Genomic DNA, 16,545 nt, shown 5'->3' with positions numbered 1-16,545 from the left:
AATGTTTAAAATTTTTTGTATTGAGATACAGCTCACAATCATTAGTTATCATTTTAAAGTGTACAATTCAGTCATTTTCAGTATATTCAGAGTTGTGCACTATACCCACTGCCTTAATTCTAGAATATTTCCATCACCCCCCAAAAGAAGCCCGGTACCCACTGGCAGTCACTCTCCGTTCCCACCCCGCCCACCACCCCCTAGTCATAACCACTAGTCTTCTTTCTGTCTCTTTGAATCTGCCTGTTCTGGATCATGCATATAAATGGAAACAATATATGGTCTTTTACAAGTGGCTTCCTTCACTTAACTTTACCAATGGGCTTGGCTCCGGGGATGCTCTGCCCGTGCCTGAATCTGGGGCACAGCAGGGAGGTCTTGGTGGGGGACGCGGGAGATGCCGAGGAAGTCCCAGTCTTGGATTGGGTCTCATTGTGGGGAAGTCTCTGTTACAGGGGGGACCCTAGGGGGAGGTCCCAGGTTGGGGGTGGGGGGACACAAGGGGGGGAGGTCCTGGGCTGGGGGGAACACATGGGGGAGGTCTCAAGCTCGGGAGGTGGGGGGGGGACCCTGTGGGAGAGGTCCCGGGCTTGGGGGGGAACTGGGGAGAGGGGGAGGTCCCGGGCTTGGGGGGAGCTGGGGGGAGGGGGAGGTCCCGGGCTTGGGGGGAACTGGGGGGAGGAGCCAGCCTTGACCAGGCCCCATTCAGGCAGATCATTTCCTCACCAAGGTAAGAAAATTTCTCCATGTATGTATTTTTAGTCACACACACTGTCAGGAAATCACGATTCATCAGAACTCTTTTGAGTTTTGATCAGCAAGGAAGGGAACATTCAGAAATTGTAAGTGAATAACCCTACTTTTGGCTCTTGTTAACAATCCCCTCGTGTAACCTGCGGTGTCAGAGCTCTGCCATGATGCGGGAAATGATGGTCGTAAGGATGCGTGGTTTGGTGATGAAGGCAGAAACCTCACGGGTGAATCAGCTTGGGTTACCCACTCTGCTGGTCATGGAGGAAAAGAGAACTGGGAGGGAGCTTTCCGAGGGACTCAGGATGTTGTTACAAGGGCTTCCTGCTGTCAAAAATCAGATGCGCCCAGTCTCGTTGGAGCTTCGGGGACAACAAAGGGAAAGCCAGCGAAGGCTGTGCACCGCTTGCTGGTCCCTCCCGCAGGAAATTTTCGCAACCCTTTTAAAGTAATTTTAACAAAATCCAATCCCTCTCAGCGCAATTACTGTCAGAATGTCAAAGGAATGCATTTAGTAATGTTTTGATAGCATCGAGGGTGCATTTTTTCTGTCTCTGATCTCCAGTATTCCGCTTCGTTCCCTACCTCTTTGGAAATATATTCATCCCCCAATAGTGGCAAAGGCTCGGATCTTTTGAAGTTAGGGAAGGTTGGAAATACAGGTGTCATTTTGGAGGAGTTCTTCATTTTCTCCTCTAAAAATCGCGTTAATGAGTGTCAGCCCACGTGGGCACAGGTGATTAGGTGGTGGAGACATCACAGGAAACTGTTTCGAATATATTCCTGGGTGGCTATATCCGGAATGTCTTGAATTTTCAAAGGTTTTGAATGTCTCATTTCTAAGCAGCCGTAATCCGTAATACACTGTAGCCGTTTTCAATGGTGGAGAATTGTCTCCTTTATGCTGCAGAGGTGGAATGAATTCATAAATTATTTCAAGGCTGGGCTTCCCTAGTGGTTCAGATGGTAAAGGATCTGCCTGCAATGTAGGAGACCCGGGTTCGATCCCTGGGTTCAGAAGATCCCCTGGAGAAGGAAATGGCAACCCACTCCAGTATTCTTGCCTGGAGAATCCGATGGACAGAGGAGCCTGGCGGGTTACAGTCCATGGAGTCGCAAAGAGTTGGACACGACTGAGGGACTAACACACACGCACATTCCGAGGTTAGAGTTTTCAAATGAGGAAGAGAGTTTAGATAGCATTTCACAGATGTCCCGGTATCCCTAGCGGGAAGATTTCTGAGCAAACAGATTGGATCATCCAAAAGGATTTAGGATGAATTTTGGTGGCTACAGTATATGATTTAAAGGGCTTTAGGTGATGTGTGTTAGAGGATACTTTAAAAAGCATGTTTCCTGATGAGTCTGAACCATATCGTCATATTATCGTCAGCTTAATGCCTGGCAGAGCCCTCATTTCCTGTGAAATTAAACCTAAATATTTAATTATCAACCCAGAGCTATTTAAATATCATTTAAAGGAAGTGAATCTTTAAAAATCATGTAACTATTATAAGTAGAAGGGAAAAAAGAAAACCAAGCATCTATAAAGCAGATTTCCTTAGCTGGCAGAGGACTTCATTTAAAACTGAACCTGGGCTTCCCTGCTGGCTCCGTAGTAAAGAATCTGCCTGCCGATGCAGGAGACATCAGTTTGATCCTTGATCTGGGAAGATCCCACATGCTGCGGAGCAACTAAGCCCTCAAGACGCCAACTATTGAGCCTGTGTTCTAGAACCCGAGAGCCACAGCTACTGAGTCCGTGTTGAAGTGACTGAAGCCCAGGTACCCCAGAGGCTGGGCTCCCCAGCAAGAGAAGCCCCTTCAGTGAGAAGTCCATGCATCACAACTAGAGAGTCGTCTCCTATCGCCACAACCAGAGAAAAGCTCTCGCAGTAACGAAGGCCCAGCACAGCCAAAAATAAATGAAGATATTAAAAAAAGGAAAAAAAAAAAGGGCCTGCCATATACTTTTTGTGTCATCTGCTGCAACAGTGTGGTCGTTCACGTTTGCAAAGTTAGAATGTGGTCCTCACATCTTCATTACACCCTCTGAGGACTGCCTGAGATAACTTCGGGCTTAAAATCTAACAAGGGTTTCTTTTTTCCCATTTTTCTTTTTCTCAACTGGGCTCACGCCAACATCTGATGATTTTTCTGTCATACAGAAAGCGTTGACCTTAACATCCATCATCAGGAATGCTGATTCTGCCGAGAGTCTCATTGGAGATTCAACTGTTCGTTCAAAATAACGAAGTCCAATCAAGCCGTGCAGACAAAACATACCTGGGTCACGCAATACCACCGTCCCTCAGCAGGAAGAGACGAGCAGGACTGGGAGTGAGAGAGAGGCGTGATCAGAGGGACCCGGCGCCCGTGTGTCAGCACGACTGTTCCCAGAGCCGTGACCCCAGTCTGGCTCGTCTGGGCTGGCAAGGGGCCTTCTGCACTCCAGGGAATGCCGGGCCAGAGGGGACCCTTTGTTCTCGTGGGCCTGACAAGAAGCAGACCCCACCTGTGCTGATGGGGTTCTTACAAAGTTCTTTTACCTTTTTGGTTTCCTTTGGAGAGGGTGAGAGGGGAAGGCGGATAAGAAAGGGGTGACTTCTGCTCACTTTGGGGGCTGGGGCTGTTGGAGACCCCGGGGCCTGAGCACACATCTGGAGACACTGGTTATATAGATCAAAGATTCTTTCATTTAATGGGGACTGAGAAGGCATGATAAGAAATGCAGGATTTCACAAACCTCTCGCCTGACACGTTTGTGGATTGGGGTGCACTGTGGTCCGCGTGTGGATTCTAAGCCAGGCTGCCTGTGTCCACGTTCCAGGTCTACCGCTTAAAAGCTGCACTGGGCAAATCTCTCAGGCTTTTCTGCCTCACTTTCCGGAACTACACAATAGGGGTAAGGGGTTATCCACTTCATGTGGTTGTTGTGAGGATTAAATGGGTCAGTTCCTGTAAAGTGCTTAGCTCGAGGCCCTCAGGAAGTACTGAGTACGTGTTCACTGCAGCTACCACTGAGTCCACCTCATTCATTTTATCCGTGGAGGCCGTGTTCTGTGTGTTCAAGGCCCCAGAGCTGTTCTCTGCTTCTGTCTGTTACTTGGTCGTGTCTGACTCTTTGTGACCCCATGGACTTCTCCAGGCAAAAATACTGGAGTGGGTAGCCATCCCCATCTCCAGGGGATCTTCCCAACCCAGGGACCGAACCCGGGTCTCCTGCATTACTGGCCAACTCATTACCGTTTGAGCCACCAGGCTCTTGAAATCTTTGGCTGAATTGTCTTCATCCTTCAGGTCCCAGCTCAGAAGCTCACCTCCTCCAGGAGTCCCTCCCCTGGTCATAGACTCCCCAGCACCTTCTACTTTGTTTTCCAAACACTTTTCACAAGATTGTTGTTGTTGGTCAGTTGCTAAGTTGTGTCTGACTCTTTGTGAGAGTCGGACACAACTAACTCCTTCACTAACGCCAGGAGTTCGCTCAAACTCATGTCCTTTGAGTTGGTGATGCCATCCATCCATCTCATCCTCTGCCACCCCCTTCCCCTCCCGCCCTCAGTCTTTCCCAGCACCAGGGTCTTTTCCAACGAGTCGGCTCTTCGCATTAGGTGGCCAGAGTATTGGAATAACATCAGCTTCAGCTTCACAAGATAACTGACTTCTTTCCTCTCTGTCTTTTGCACAGACCACCATCTAGCCCAGCGCCCAAACCAGTTCAGACACAGTAAGACTCGGTTGGATGAGTGAAGGGAAATTGAATGAATACAGCTAGTGCCAGAGTTAGCGCTGGTATGGAAGCTTTCAGGTGGCCAATTCATGTTCTTTCTGGAATATTCCATATTCTCTGTGGAATTTTAAGGGAGTTTCTTCATTGACTTCATACCACTTTATTTAGTTTTCAGGTCACATTTTGTAGGGTGGCATCTTTTTAGTGAATGAATAGCTTTTTCATTTTATGAGCAGAATTTGTTTCTGGAGCATTGTAGGAATTCAATAAAGGTTTCATTTTGAATAGATAAATCAGGTACATGCTTAACAAATTGTTCTTGCATTTAACCAAATTGCTCATCTTATAAATAAATCAAAGATTAAAAAATCATTTGGTTTTTAAAAAATTATTTATTTTTAATTGGAGGGTAATTGTTTTACAATATTGTGTTGGTTTCTGCCATATATCAATGTGAATCAGTCATAGGTATATGTGTGTCCCCTCCCTCTTGAACTGCCTTCCCACTTCCCACATTTGGTTTTAATACAGCGCTTTTGACGATAAAACCTAACTAAAAAATATACAAAAAAACAAACAAAAAAACTCTTGTTCACTGCAAAATGCCCGTTGCCTTGGGGAGTTATGTGCTTTTCTTGAATGCTTTATTCTTAGCTCGTTACTAAAATCCGTCTTGTGGCCATCTCCGCAGGCACAACTTTCTCCCCCAGCCCTAGTCCTCTGTGAGTCTGGTCCAGGCTCCCCATCTCCCCTCTCAGACCCCTTCTATCTGACCTTTCGTTTGCCTCCCAAGCTGGGAAAGATTGAGGGCCGGAGGAGAAGGGGGGAGGGCAACAGAGGATGAGATGGTTGGAGGGCATCACCGACTCGATGCATATGAGTTTGAGCAAACTCTGGAAGACAGCAAGGGACAGGGAGGCCTGGCGTGCTGCGGTCCGTGGGGTCGCAGAGTCTGGATGGGACTGAGTGACTGAACAACAGCTGTGTGCTTCTCACGAGGGAGTCACTTATCTGAAATCTCTTCTGGAGCCTCCCCTTCACTGTGTCTTAGAACCTCTAGCCTCACCGTCTCCCCTGGCCACACCAGCGTCTCACCTCTTATCTGTCAGCGCTTGTGCAGCTGCAAGGGGCCCGTTTTGTCATCTCTACCCGTCAACCGGTCCTGCCAGGTGGCCCCTCTTAAGATGCCATTTTCCAAAGAAAGAATCAGGAGCTCAGAGCATTTAAGTGACTCTTCCAGGGCGGCTCGGCAGGGCCGTTAGCGAGCCCCGGCCCCTGGAGCCTGTCTGCCCCACTCTCGGGCTGCCGTCTTGGCCCAGGTTCGCCCCCCCTCCACACTAGGCCTTCGCCAGCTCTCCCCCCTCCCCCTGCCGCCCTCTGACCTCCTCTTCCCTCCCTGGCAGCCTCTGCTTCATGCCGCTCTGTTCCTCCCTTTCCTCTGTTCCTCCCTTTCGTCCTGGGTCTCAGCCCTGAGTGGCCCCCGCGGGTGAGCTCTCTTAAATTCCTGCCCCCCAGTTTAGGCCCGGGGTTTGTTAGAGGCCTGACCTTCACTGCCTCGCGGGGTGAGGCCCCGTCATCCTGGTATTTGGGCAGCATGTTTGTGCATGTGCACACAGGCACACGTACGCACACAGACGTGCTTGCACACACGCACACTCTCATGCACAAGCGTGTGTTCCCCTTGCAAGCCTGTGCACACACACTCCCTTGCCCTGTCTCCCCAGCAGCTGCACCTCCCCTCCCCCAGGGCGCCCCAGGACCCCGTGTTTGTTATGGCAACAGGGGCCTCCCCGCCACCCCCTGGGTCTGGAAGGGCAGAGCTCCTGGTGGCCTGTCTCCAAACCTTAGAGATTACCATCTTGAAAGGGATGCCTTTAAAGGAGCCTTTGGGTGGGTGGGTTCCTGGAGGGGGAGGGATGCTTGCTCGCCTGTGGGCGAACCTTTAATTGTTAGTCAGGCCTGTTGGAGCTTGTGCATTTGAAATAACCCAGAACAAAGGGCTGGTGATTAGGGCTCTCCCCTTGGGCCTTCCTCTCAATCTCTGGAAAAATGCCTACCCACCCCCTCACGCCCCAACCTCAAACAGTGTAGAGAACAGGCCCAGTGCTGGGTCTGGGGGGCAAGCGGGGGTGGGATGGACGCCTTGAGGAGCCCCAGCGGGCATTTCTCCTGGCACTGCCCAGTCATCAGAGAAGGGCCAAGAAGCCCCTGGGTTGTGCTCCCTCTTGCTCGGGCAAAGGGCCACTCCACTGACTGCTTTCCTTCGCTCCCAAGACACAGCGTTCCCACCCCAGCCCCCCAGCACTATCCTGATCACCGGTTCCGCCACACACGCCCTGCCCCATTTCTTACTTGTCCCGAGTCCTCTTGGAAGCCCCACTGGCCCAGGGAAAGCCAGTTCCTGTCCGTTCAGGGACCACTTCCCTTCCTTTCCAAGCGCTTCCAGTGACTCATTCACACCGCCTGCGGTCAGCTGGCTGCAGAGAGGAGCTTGTCCCACTGCGGATCGGGAGGAAGAGCCCTCCACGGCTCTCTCCTCTCCGCAAGGTGGCTGATCCCATCAAGGGTTGTTAAATGTGAAACTGAGCATCGCCTTATCATCAGGTGCAAACCGGTCAGCTGTCAGAACCTTCCTTCCCATCTCACGGACCTGACACCAAACACAGACAGATGTTTTGCTCTCGGGGTGGAGCTAAAAACCATGCTTTTCACAGGGACCATGGGGAGGTTTTCTGGATTAGAGAGGCCTGCCAGTGCCTGCAATGCGGGAGACCCTGGTTCAATCCTTGGGTCAGGGAGATCCCCTGGAGGAGGGCATGGCAGCCCACTCCAGTATTCTTGCTGGAGAATCCCATGGACAGAGGAGCCTGGTGGGCTACAGTCCATAGGATTGCAAAGAGTTGGACACAACTGAGTGACTGACACGCGCATGTGCACACACACACACACTCACACACGTATATGGTACATTGTATGCTAACGCTGAAACTTTGTGAATAAACTCATCCTTCTTTTAATTTTTAATTTTTTTTGGCTCCCCCACGTGGCTTACAGGATCTTAGTACACCAATCAGGAATTGCACCCTAGCCTCCTGTTGTCGAAGTGCACAGTTCTAACCACTGGACCATCAGGAAATCCCCTCATCCTTCTTTTATTATTCAAGAAGTTATCTTTCAATTTTTGGCCTCATGGGATCATTCATGGCCTTTTGAGTCATTGTTGAGTAGCTGGGCAGAGGGTCTGAGTGGCCCGCTGTGCTGAATGGACTCATAATTAACTTCTGGTGGTAAGGATGCTCCACATGGAACATCCTGAGTGAGGCTTGGCAAGGGGCATAGCATTCCTAGTACTGATCTCTTAGGAAGGGGAGAATACCCAAGTGTTACTTAAAAAGTTAATAGACTTAATTTTTAAAAGCAGTTTTAGGTTTACAGAAAAGTCATGCAGAACTAGAGTTCCCACTTCCCTTCCTTGTGTTTTCCCTATTATTAATATCTTGTGATAGTATAAGACATTGGCTACAACTGCTGAATCAATATTGATACATTATTATTAACTAATGTACACAGTTTACATTAGGGTTCTTTAGGGTGCATAGTACATTAGGATATTCTTTGTGTTGTACATTCTATGAATTTTGCAAATACATGGTGCCATCTAGCCACCATTATAGTGTTATAGCCACGCTTTCCGGGAAACAGACTCACTCAGAAGGACAATGCAGATAGTGGAGTGCAGTTTATTATGCCGGCGGGCCCAAGGCAGAGTCTCCTCTTAGCCAAGGACCCCGTCCAGCATTTGTGAAAATCTTTTATACCCCATGCGTACGTGCCCAGAACCACCACCTACCCCATGTGTACGTGTCTAAACCCACCACCTACCCCATGTGTACGTGTCTAAACCCACCACCTACCCCATGTGTACGTGTCTCAAACAGTCAATAGTCAATAAGCCCGCAGTTACATTCCAACCAGTTAATAATCGATAAGCCTGTGATTACATCTTGACAGATACAAAAAAAGTTTATGACCTGTCCGGAGACAGGTGTGATTATGGTATGCTTCCTCTTAGGCAATGAGTAGCCTGGATGTGATCTTCAAGATTCCTCTGTCTGGAGGGGGTCTTATCCTTCCATTGTCGTCCTCACAGGCACTAAGCAGAGAGTTCAGAGTCCACTGGAGAGGCAGTCGAGCACAGCCAGCACGGACAGGCCTGAGATGGAGTTCAGGCCCTATGAATTCCTTCTTCAATAGTGTGCAGAATAATTTGTTGTTGTTTAGTCACTAAGTCATATCTGGCTCTTTGTGACTCTGTGGACTGTAGCCTACCAGGCTCCTCTGTCCTTGGGATTATCCAGCAAGAATACTGGAGTGGATTGCCATTTCCTTCTCTAGGGGATCTTCTTGACCTAGGGATCAAACCTGAATCTTCTGCATTCGCAGGCAGATTCTTTATTGCTGATCCACCAGGGAAGCCCATACGGAATAAATTTGTCACCCTAAAATAATGTGTTCCACCTGTTCATTCTAGCCCTCCTTCTGCAACCTCAGGCAACTCGTGATCATCTGCCTGTCCGTAGTTTTGTCTTGAGAAATGGAATATTTCCTGCCATATGAGTAAACAAAGGATGTCACAGTCATCAGTAATTGCAGCCACCATAAATGGTGAGCTGGTGAGCCCTGAGGGAACTCGGGAAGCAAAGAATACTTGCCATCTAGTAGCCATCAGACCACAGCCACTCCCCACAGTGAGCCCTGAGGACCCTCAGGATGTGAAAATACAGGATCCTGGCCCCAGAGAGCTGAGGTGCATATCAAAGGAATGAGTTCAGTGAGGCCAGACTCTTGCATCTTCCCATACACCACAAAGTGCTAAATTCCTTAACTTGGGATAGCTGGTTTTCCTTAATTTATAATTTTTTGACGTTCAGACTACCTGCCTTTGTTGCAAAACTTCTATATAACCAGCTCTCCTCCTCACCTCCTTGGAGCAGTTCCCTCAGGGTTATTTGAGATATTTCCTCCTGGGCTTGAAGTCCTAAAATTTCCTGCCGATTAAAACATAACTCTCAATTTTTAAGTTGTGAATATTTTTTAAGTCTACAACCTTTTTCAGAAGGTCATAGAGTTGGAATCATAGTTTATTCAGACTACCTTCTTTCACTTAAAAACATATATTTAAGGTTCCAGGTTTAATTCCTGGGTCGGGAGGATCCTCTAGAGAAGGAAATGGCTACCCACTCCTGTATTCTTGTCTGCAGAATCCCATGGACAGAGGAGCCTGGCAGGCTACAATCCATGGGATCACAAGAGTCGGTCACAACTTAGCTACTAAACCACCACCAAGGTTCTTCTAGGCTTCCCTAGAAGCTGGCTCAGTGGTAAAGAATCTGCCTGCCAGTGCAGGGGACTTAGATTCAGTCTCTGGGTCAGGAAGACCCCCTGGAGAAGGAAATGGCAACCCACGCCAGTATTCTTGCTTGGTAAAACCCGTGGACAAAGAAGTCTGCTGGGGTACAGTCCATGGGGTTGCAAAGAGTGGTACATGACTTAGCAACTGAGCATGCATGCAAGGTTCTTCCATGACTTTCATGACTTGGTAACTCATTTCTTCTTTAAAAAAAACTCTTTTTTTTTTGGATGTGGACCTTTTTTTAAAGTCTTTATTGAATTGGTTACAGTACTGCTTCTGTTTCATGGTTTTTTTTGTTTTGTTTTGTTTTTTTTTTGCCACAAGGCACATGGGGTCTCAGTTTCCTGACCAGGAATTAAACCTACATTCCCTGTGTTGGAAGTTGGAATCTTAATCATTGGGCCACCAGGGAAGTCCTAATAACTTGCTTCTTCTTATGACTGAAGACTATTCCATTGTCTGAGATGTCCCCCAGTTTGTATATCCATTTACCTACTGAAGATCATCTTGGTTGCTTCCAAGTTTTGACAATTACAAATAAAGCTGCTGTAAACATTCGTATCCATAAGTTTTCAGCTCATTTGGATAAATACCTAGGGTAAAATGACATTTTAAAAGATGATTTTTGAGCCTTTTTTCCCTAGAGTCAGAAGGAAAGTCGTCTTCTCCTTTGTAGATAAACCTCCAAAGACAAATCAGGAGGTGAAATAAAGCCAAAAGAGGTTGACTGTTCCCTTCATTTGGGTAGATTAAATACATTGATCTGGGTGGAGACTGATATACCTACCTTTCCATTAACTAGTCATGAAACTTTTAGGCAGTTCTATTGGTTGTCACTGGAATATTTTAGAAACCTTGATGAAAGGGTATGGGTAAATGCCCATTAACCAGCTTTGCTGTGAGCATTTTTCTTAGGGGTTGAGGTGGGTGTCTAGGGGATGCAACAGGTGAAAAGAAAAACTGATTTCATTTCCCTCCTTTTGCCTAATAATTACATTTTTATACTTTCCATCCTGGTTTTATGACATTTCCCCTGTTTTAAAAGTGGGTTTTTTTTTTTTCTCTTCTACATCTTCTTTTATTTTGGGGGGCTTCCCTTGTGGCTCAGACAGTAAAGAATCTGACTGCAGTGCAGGAGACCCAGATTCACACCCTGGGTCAGGAAGATCCCCTGGGGAAGGAAATGGCAACCCACTCCAGTTTTCTTGCCTGGAGAATTCCATGGACAGAGGAGCCTGGTTGGCTACAGACCATGAGGTCGCAAAGAGTCGGACATGACTGAGCGTGATAATTACATTTTTATACTTTCTACCCTGGTTTTATGACTTTCCCCTATTTTAAAAGGGGACCTTTTTTTTCTCTTCTGCATCTTCTCTTATTTTTAGGCTTTCATTTATATCCTTCTTCTAATCACTGCGGTTGGTTGTTCCTTGGTCTTTTGTGGCCCCAGAATTATCCAGCTTAGTTTTATTATTCTTGGCAGTTGCATTCTTTGACCTTACCTCTTTAAGCTGTTTTTCTTCATAATATTTGTTCTGAACCAAATTTCTCCTTTAATGCCTTCGTGTGGCTTCCATGCTTCCCAGGGAAAGAGGTTTAATTTTGCTGGAAATAAACTGTGGCCCTCTTTTAGATTAAAAGAGTGCTGCTGCTTTATAATCAGTTTTCACAGAATTCACAGTTTGGCCTGTTGTTGGCATATTGTTTTGTGAGTCCATGCAAGTGGCTGGGAATTACCATATATGCTTGAATATAAGTGTAGCACATAGTCTATCATTTTCAGGAAGGAAGAAGTGCCTTACAGAGCGCTTGCAAAGTCTCTCATAGTATCAGGCATAATCTCCATTATTTTCAACAGCAAAGTACCGGTTAACCTTGACCTGACTCACCTATGGCCTTGGAAACTCTAGAAGTCTGAGAGAACCAATGGAAAGGGAGGCGAAGGCACTTTGTGTGGCTTTAATGACAGTTGCTAAAGGGATATGACTCACAGTGATGAGGGTTTGTGAGACCACTCTAAAATCAATTCACTCAGTGGATAATTTATAGAGATTTTAAATGGGCTCTTATTATTTAAATGGCTTGGGATAATATTCCCAACAAGCATATCACATACAGGTTCGAATAGTGCTTTATCGCAAATATCCAGTCAATTGAAAGATCATGTTACACTGGAGACTCCTGCTCTTGCCTGCCACAAGTCTGAATGAAATTGTTGCATAAGATGTGAGGGCATGGGAACAGTATTTCTAAAGTAATTATGTTGAGATGATAGCATATGCTCTGAAATAGGATGGTGTAGCTTCATAGATAAATAGTGTAAATAGTCATTTGATCATTTCATTGCATTTCTAAAAATTATATATTTGTGTTTTCCAAAAAACCTTCTGAGGGGCAGAGTCTTCCCCTTGGAAAAGTGAGAAGGATCACCTTATATGGTGGAGGGGGGTGCGGTTTACCCTCCATTTGGACATAGGTGACATCTTTTAAAGACTGGTACAGTTTTTTGAGTGTATGGTTTTATTTGAATTGAAGGGCATGTGTACAATTCTCCTTCCCATTGGTGAACATGTATGGATTTGTTGTTGAATTGCTAAGTTGTGTCCTACTCTTTTGAGACCCCATGGGCTGTAGCCTGCCAGTTTCCTATGTCCATGGAATTCCCCAGGCAAGGATACTGGAGTGGGTTGCCATTTCCTCCTCCAGGGAATCTTCCTGACCCAGGGATCGAACTCAAGTCTCCTGCATTGCAGGCGAATTCTTTACCAGTGAGCCACCTGGGAAGCCCGCGTGTGGACTGGGGACTATCTATTTACCTTCCCCAGCTGCTCGGTTCAACACAATCTCCCTTCTCATTCAGGTATTCAGCCTTGAGGCTACAAGTTGTGGGTCAAGGATTCCAGTTCTGAAATCCAGTGGTGACTGTTTAGAGCTCACCTCTTCCTGCACTGGACTCCTTAACTCTTCTCATCTTGAAATGCTGCCCTTTCGTCATTCCTATGCCAATACTTGCCTGACTGTTCCTTCTTAGCTGGCTCTGAGCGTCCTTGTTCCTGCCAGCATGTTGGCGCCTTATTTTCTCCCTCTCCCTGGGCATCTCATGTCCTTTGAAGGCTGAGCTTCCACCCATACTGAGGTTGAAAATTGGTAGTCTGTAGGCTGGATCTTGCCTGTAAGGTTGGCCCACGCACTGTGGATATAATTGTGAATTTGTTGCCCACATTGAAAATCTGGGATCGAATCCAGATTTCTGGCCACTTTTGGAAGATGGGATGAGGTGGCGGTGCTGGGACCAAGTTGTAAACACCTGTCCCCAGGAGATGGGACACAGATGGGGCACTTTGGCTCCCCAGGCCTCCAGAGTTCTAGCAAGTGCTGTTGCCCTCATCTCTGCACTTCCAAGAAGTGCTATCAGTCACCATTTTTGTTTATCATGACCACACTGTTCTAGTCCTCACAATAGAGATAAGAGGACAAAAATAACTCTTTTGGCTATGTCTGTATTCAGAAGTCGGAACATAAAAGCTGGACCAAGAATGCTATGTTTCAAAACAATGGAAAAAAGCATTTTGTGTATATATAGAAGGGAAGAATATGCTCACACATTTAATGTTCATGGTGTGTCTGAGCTGACAGGTTGCAACTTAAGGTGCTCATGATCATTGACATAGATGGCTTATACTTTCACCCATGTTTTTTTCTTCTGGAACCCCAAGTGATCTCTTGGATAGTGTAGAGTCATTGGTATTTACCGGGTTATGGAATGTGCAAAGGTCCTGGGGCACAGTGGTAAGCAAGGCAGAATGTTTTGTACCTTCAAGGGGCTTACAGTCAGAAACCACCAACCCCTCACACTCGGCATGACCTTGAGCACGTGTCTCCCTCCCACCTCCCAAGTTATCTCAGTGTCCATGATCAAAAGCCACTCGTCCTCTGATTAGCAATCTTCATTCCATCTGCAAACTTAATTCTCTTTGGTTATGTAATGTTTACATATCCAAGGATTAGAACCCTGACATTTTTTGGGTCTGTTTTTCTGTCTACCGTAATAGCTGCTTGCTAAATAGTTTATCATCCCTTGCCAATTTGTGGATGACTATTGGGCTTCCTTGGTGGCTCAGCTGGTAAAGAATCCGCCTGCAGTGTGAGAGGCCTGGGTTCAGTCTCTGGTTTGGGAAGACCTCCTGGAGAAGGGAAAGGCTGCTCATTCCAATATTCTGGCCTGGAGAATTCCACGGACTGTTTAGTCCGTGGGGTCGCAGAGTCAAACGTGACAGAGTGACTTTCATTTCACTTGGGCCCCAAGCATGGAGGTTGTAGGACTGATAATCATGTTTTCAATTAAAAGGAAAAAAAAAGAAACTGCCTAAATCTTCCTTACTCTGGCTGGTTTTGCTCACCATCTCAAAAAACATGGTCACATTTGTATTTTCTCGACTGTTCTAGCAGTGCCTGTCTTGAATGATGTCTTCTACTGTCTCCTGGTTTTATTAACTGCCAAGTTTCAGCTCTGGCCCACTTCTTCCAGAAACTGATTTGTTATGCCCTGCTTGCTCTCTGTCTTCTCTGAAATCCTTTAGCTTTTTGACTCTGCGGCAATTACGTATATCATGTTCCATAAATATTTACTTATTGATTGTGTGAGTTTTGGCAGCAAGCCTTATGGGTTGGTTCAAAGTGGCTCTCAACAGTTCGTTTCCCTTCGGAAGCAAAATGTTATTCCATGTTTCAAGTGCTTATCTGAAATGTTGTATGGTTTTGTTTATTTCAGAGACTTGAAGATAGAAAACTTGCTGCTAGATGAAGACAATAATATCAAGCTGATAGGTATGACTTTTTTTTTTAAAGCAAGATTATCCTTTAAGTGCTGTGTTGTCAATTCTCAGTTATTTATTTCTGACTTTGAAAATTACCATGGTCTATTTCTAATCCCCAGACAATACTTCTAGTTCATCTCCTTTTACCTGCAACATCTAAGCATGGTTTTGAATAATTTAAACATAAAACATGTTCTTAGAATTCTTCAAACTTTTGCTTCTCTGTTAATTCAGATGGAGTTGAACTTGTGGAGGGGTTCTTTTTACTTGAATTCACCTGAAAGCTTCTTAAGAAAAGGGGAACATAGTTTTGTTAAAAAATGCTGCTCTTAGCTTGGCCATGCTTTATTCCACTTTTCAGTGAATGTAGGGGCACTGAAATAAGAGGGAATGCAGCTTACCGTCTCTTTTTGATGTCTTTGCTTTAGCCCTGTAGCACATGGATGATGGTACAGAGTGAAACAGAGGGCTGCTTTAGAGGTCTGTGTCAATCAGGAGGAAATTCCAGGATGGAGTGAATCATAACTGATTCACCACTAAGGGTTCATAAGCAAATTCACCTCATGGCTTCTTCTCCAGAAATATTCTACTTTTGTTTACCTGTGTGGTTGCTCTTGGCAAAAACATAGGGCATCAAGTTTCCACCCAGATGTCAGCCTCATCTTTTACTCCTTTCTTTCTTTTCCCACCCCAAGTACAAGTAATTTCTTCTGCCTCGAGGGCTTGAAAAGACTTTCTATTAGAAGAAAAGAGAAGAATCAACAGAACTTTGTGAATTTTAGCTTTTGTACCCAAGAAGGAAATTTTGTTTGGCAAATACTGAAAACCATCTCCAGACTCTAAAACACATCATTCAAATGACCGGTTATATTCCTTGGGATCCCAGATGGCTTCCAACCCAATAACAGGCAAGAGGCTGCCAGGGACTCCAGGCCCCTTGGCTGGGTGATTAAGCATCGTTGACAGGTGTTGATAAATACACCCATTATTGGGACATTAACAATTAAGAGGAAACCAACCCCCCCCCCCCCCGCCCCCTGCCCCAGGGATTTTATAGGATGTATTCGGTTTTTATTTATTTATTTTAATTGGAGGATAATTACAATATTGTGGTTCTTGCCATAGATCAAGAGGAGTTGGCCATAGGTATACAGGTGTCCCCTGCATCTTGAACCCCCCACCCCCACCCCACCCAATCCTTCCAGCTTGTCACAGAGCACCGGCTTTGGGTGCCCTGCGTCACACATCAAACTTGCACTGGTTATCTGTTTTACATCTGGTAATGTATATGTTTCAGTGCTGTTCTCTCAAATCAGCCCACCCTCTCCTTCTCCCACTGAGTCCAAAAGTCTGTTCTTTCCATCTGTGTCTCCTTTGCTGCCCTGCATGTAGGATTGTCAGTATCATCTTTCTAGATTCCACATAATATGCATTAATATATGGTATTTGTCCTTCTCTTTCTGACTTACTTCACTCTGTATAATAGGTGCTAGGTTCATCCACCTCGTTAGAACTGACTCAAATGTGTTAGGATGTATTCTTAGAAGATTCTTGGATGATTCAGATCAGATTGTTTTACTATTGCACTTGAGCTGTCCTGAGAGCCAGGTGCAGCAGCCTTAAACAAGGCAGACTCTGAAATGTCTGGAGGATGTCTTTTTGCTCCTGGTTTCCGAGGTCTGCAGCATTAGACAAAGGCACGTCCTGGTGGGGGTGGGGGGCGAGGAATGGAGGAAAGGAGATTTCTTTGTGGGTTCCCTGGCAGGGTGACCTGGAACTTGTCTTTGTGTGGGGAACAGTCACAGAGTTGCCCTAAAGCTGCATAGTGTGTAAGA

The 16,545-nt window shown here is 46.2% G+C and overlaps 1 protein-coding gene across 1 annotated transcript in view; it reads left to right on the top strand.

Moving 5' to 3' along the window:
• Positions 1–16,545, top strand: part of HUNK (hormonally up-regulated Neu-associated kinase) — a 125,003-nt gene that overhangs the window by 46,144 nt on the left and 62,314 nt on the right. Inside the window, exon 3 of the mRNA XM_061134175.1 lies at positions 14,665–14,720. Within this exon, the coding sequence (XP_060990158.1) occupies positions 14,665–14,720 (56 nt within the window). The remainder of the gene's footprint in view (positions 1–14,664; positions 14,721–16,545) is intronic.

The sequence above is a fragment of the Dama dama genome, chromosome 31 (assembly GCF_033118175.1).
Source record: "Dama dama isolate Ldn47 chromosome 31, ASM3311817v1, whole genome shotgun sequence".
Classification (NCBI taxonomy): Eukaryota; Metazoa; Chordata; class Mammalia; order Artiodactyla; family Cervidae; genus Dama; species Dama dama.
Note: the sequence above shows the minus strand (reverse complement) of the source record. Positions and strands in the feature narration are given on the sequence as shown.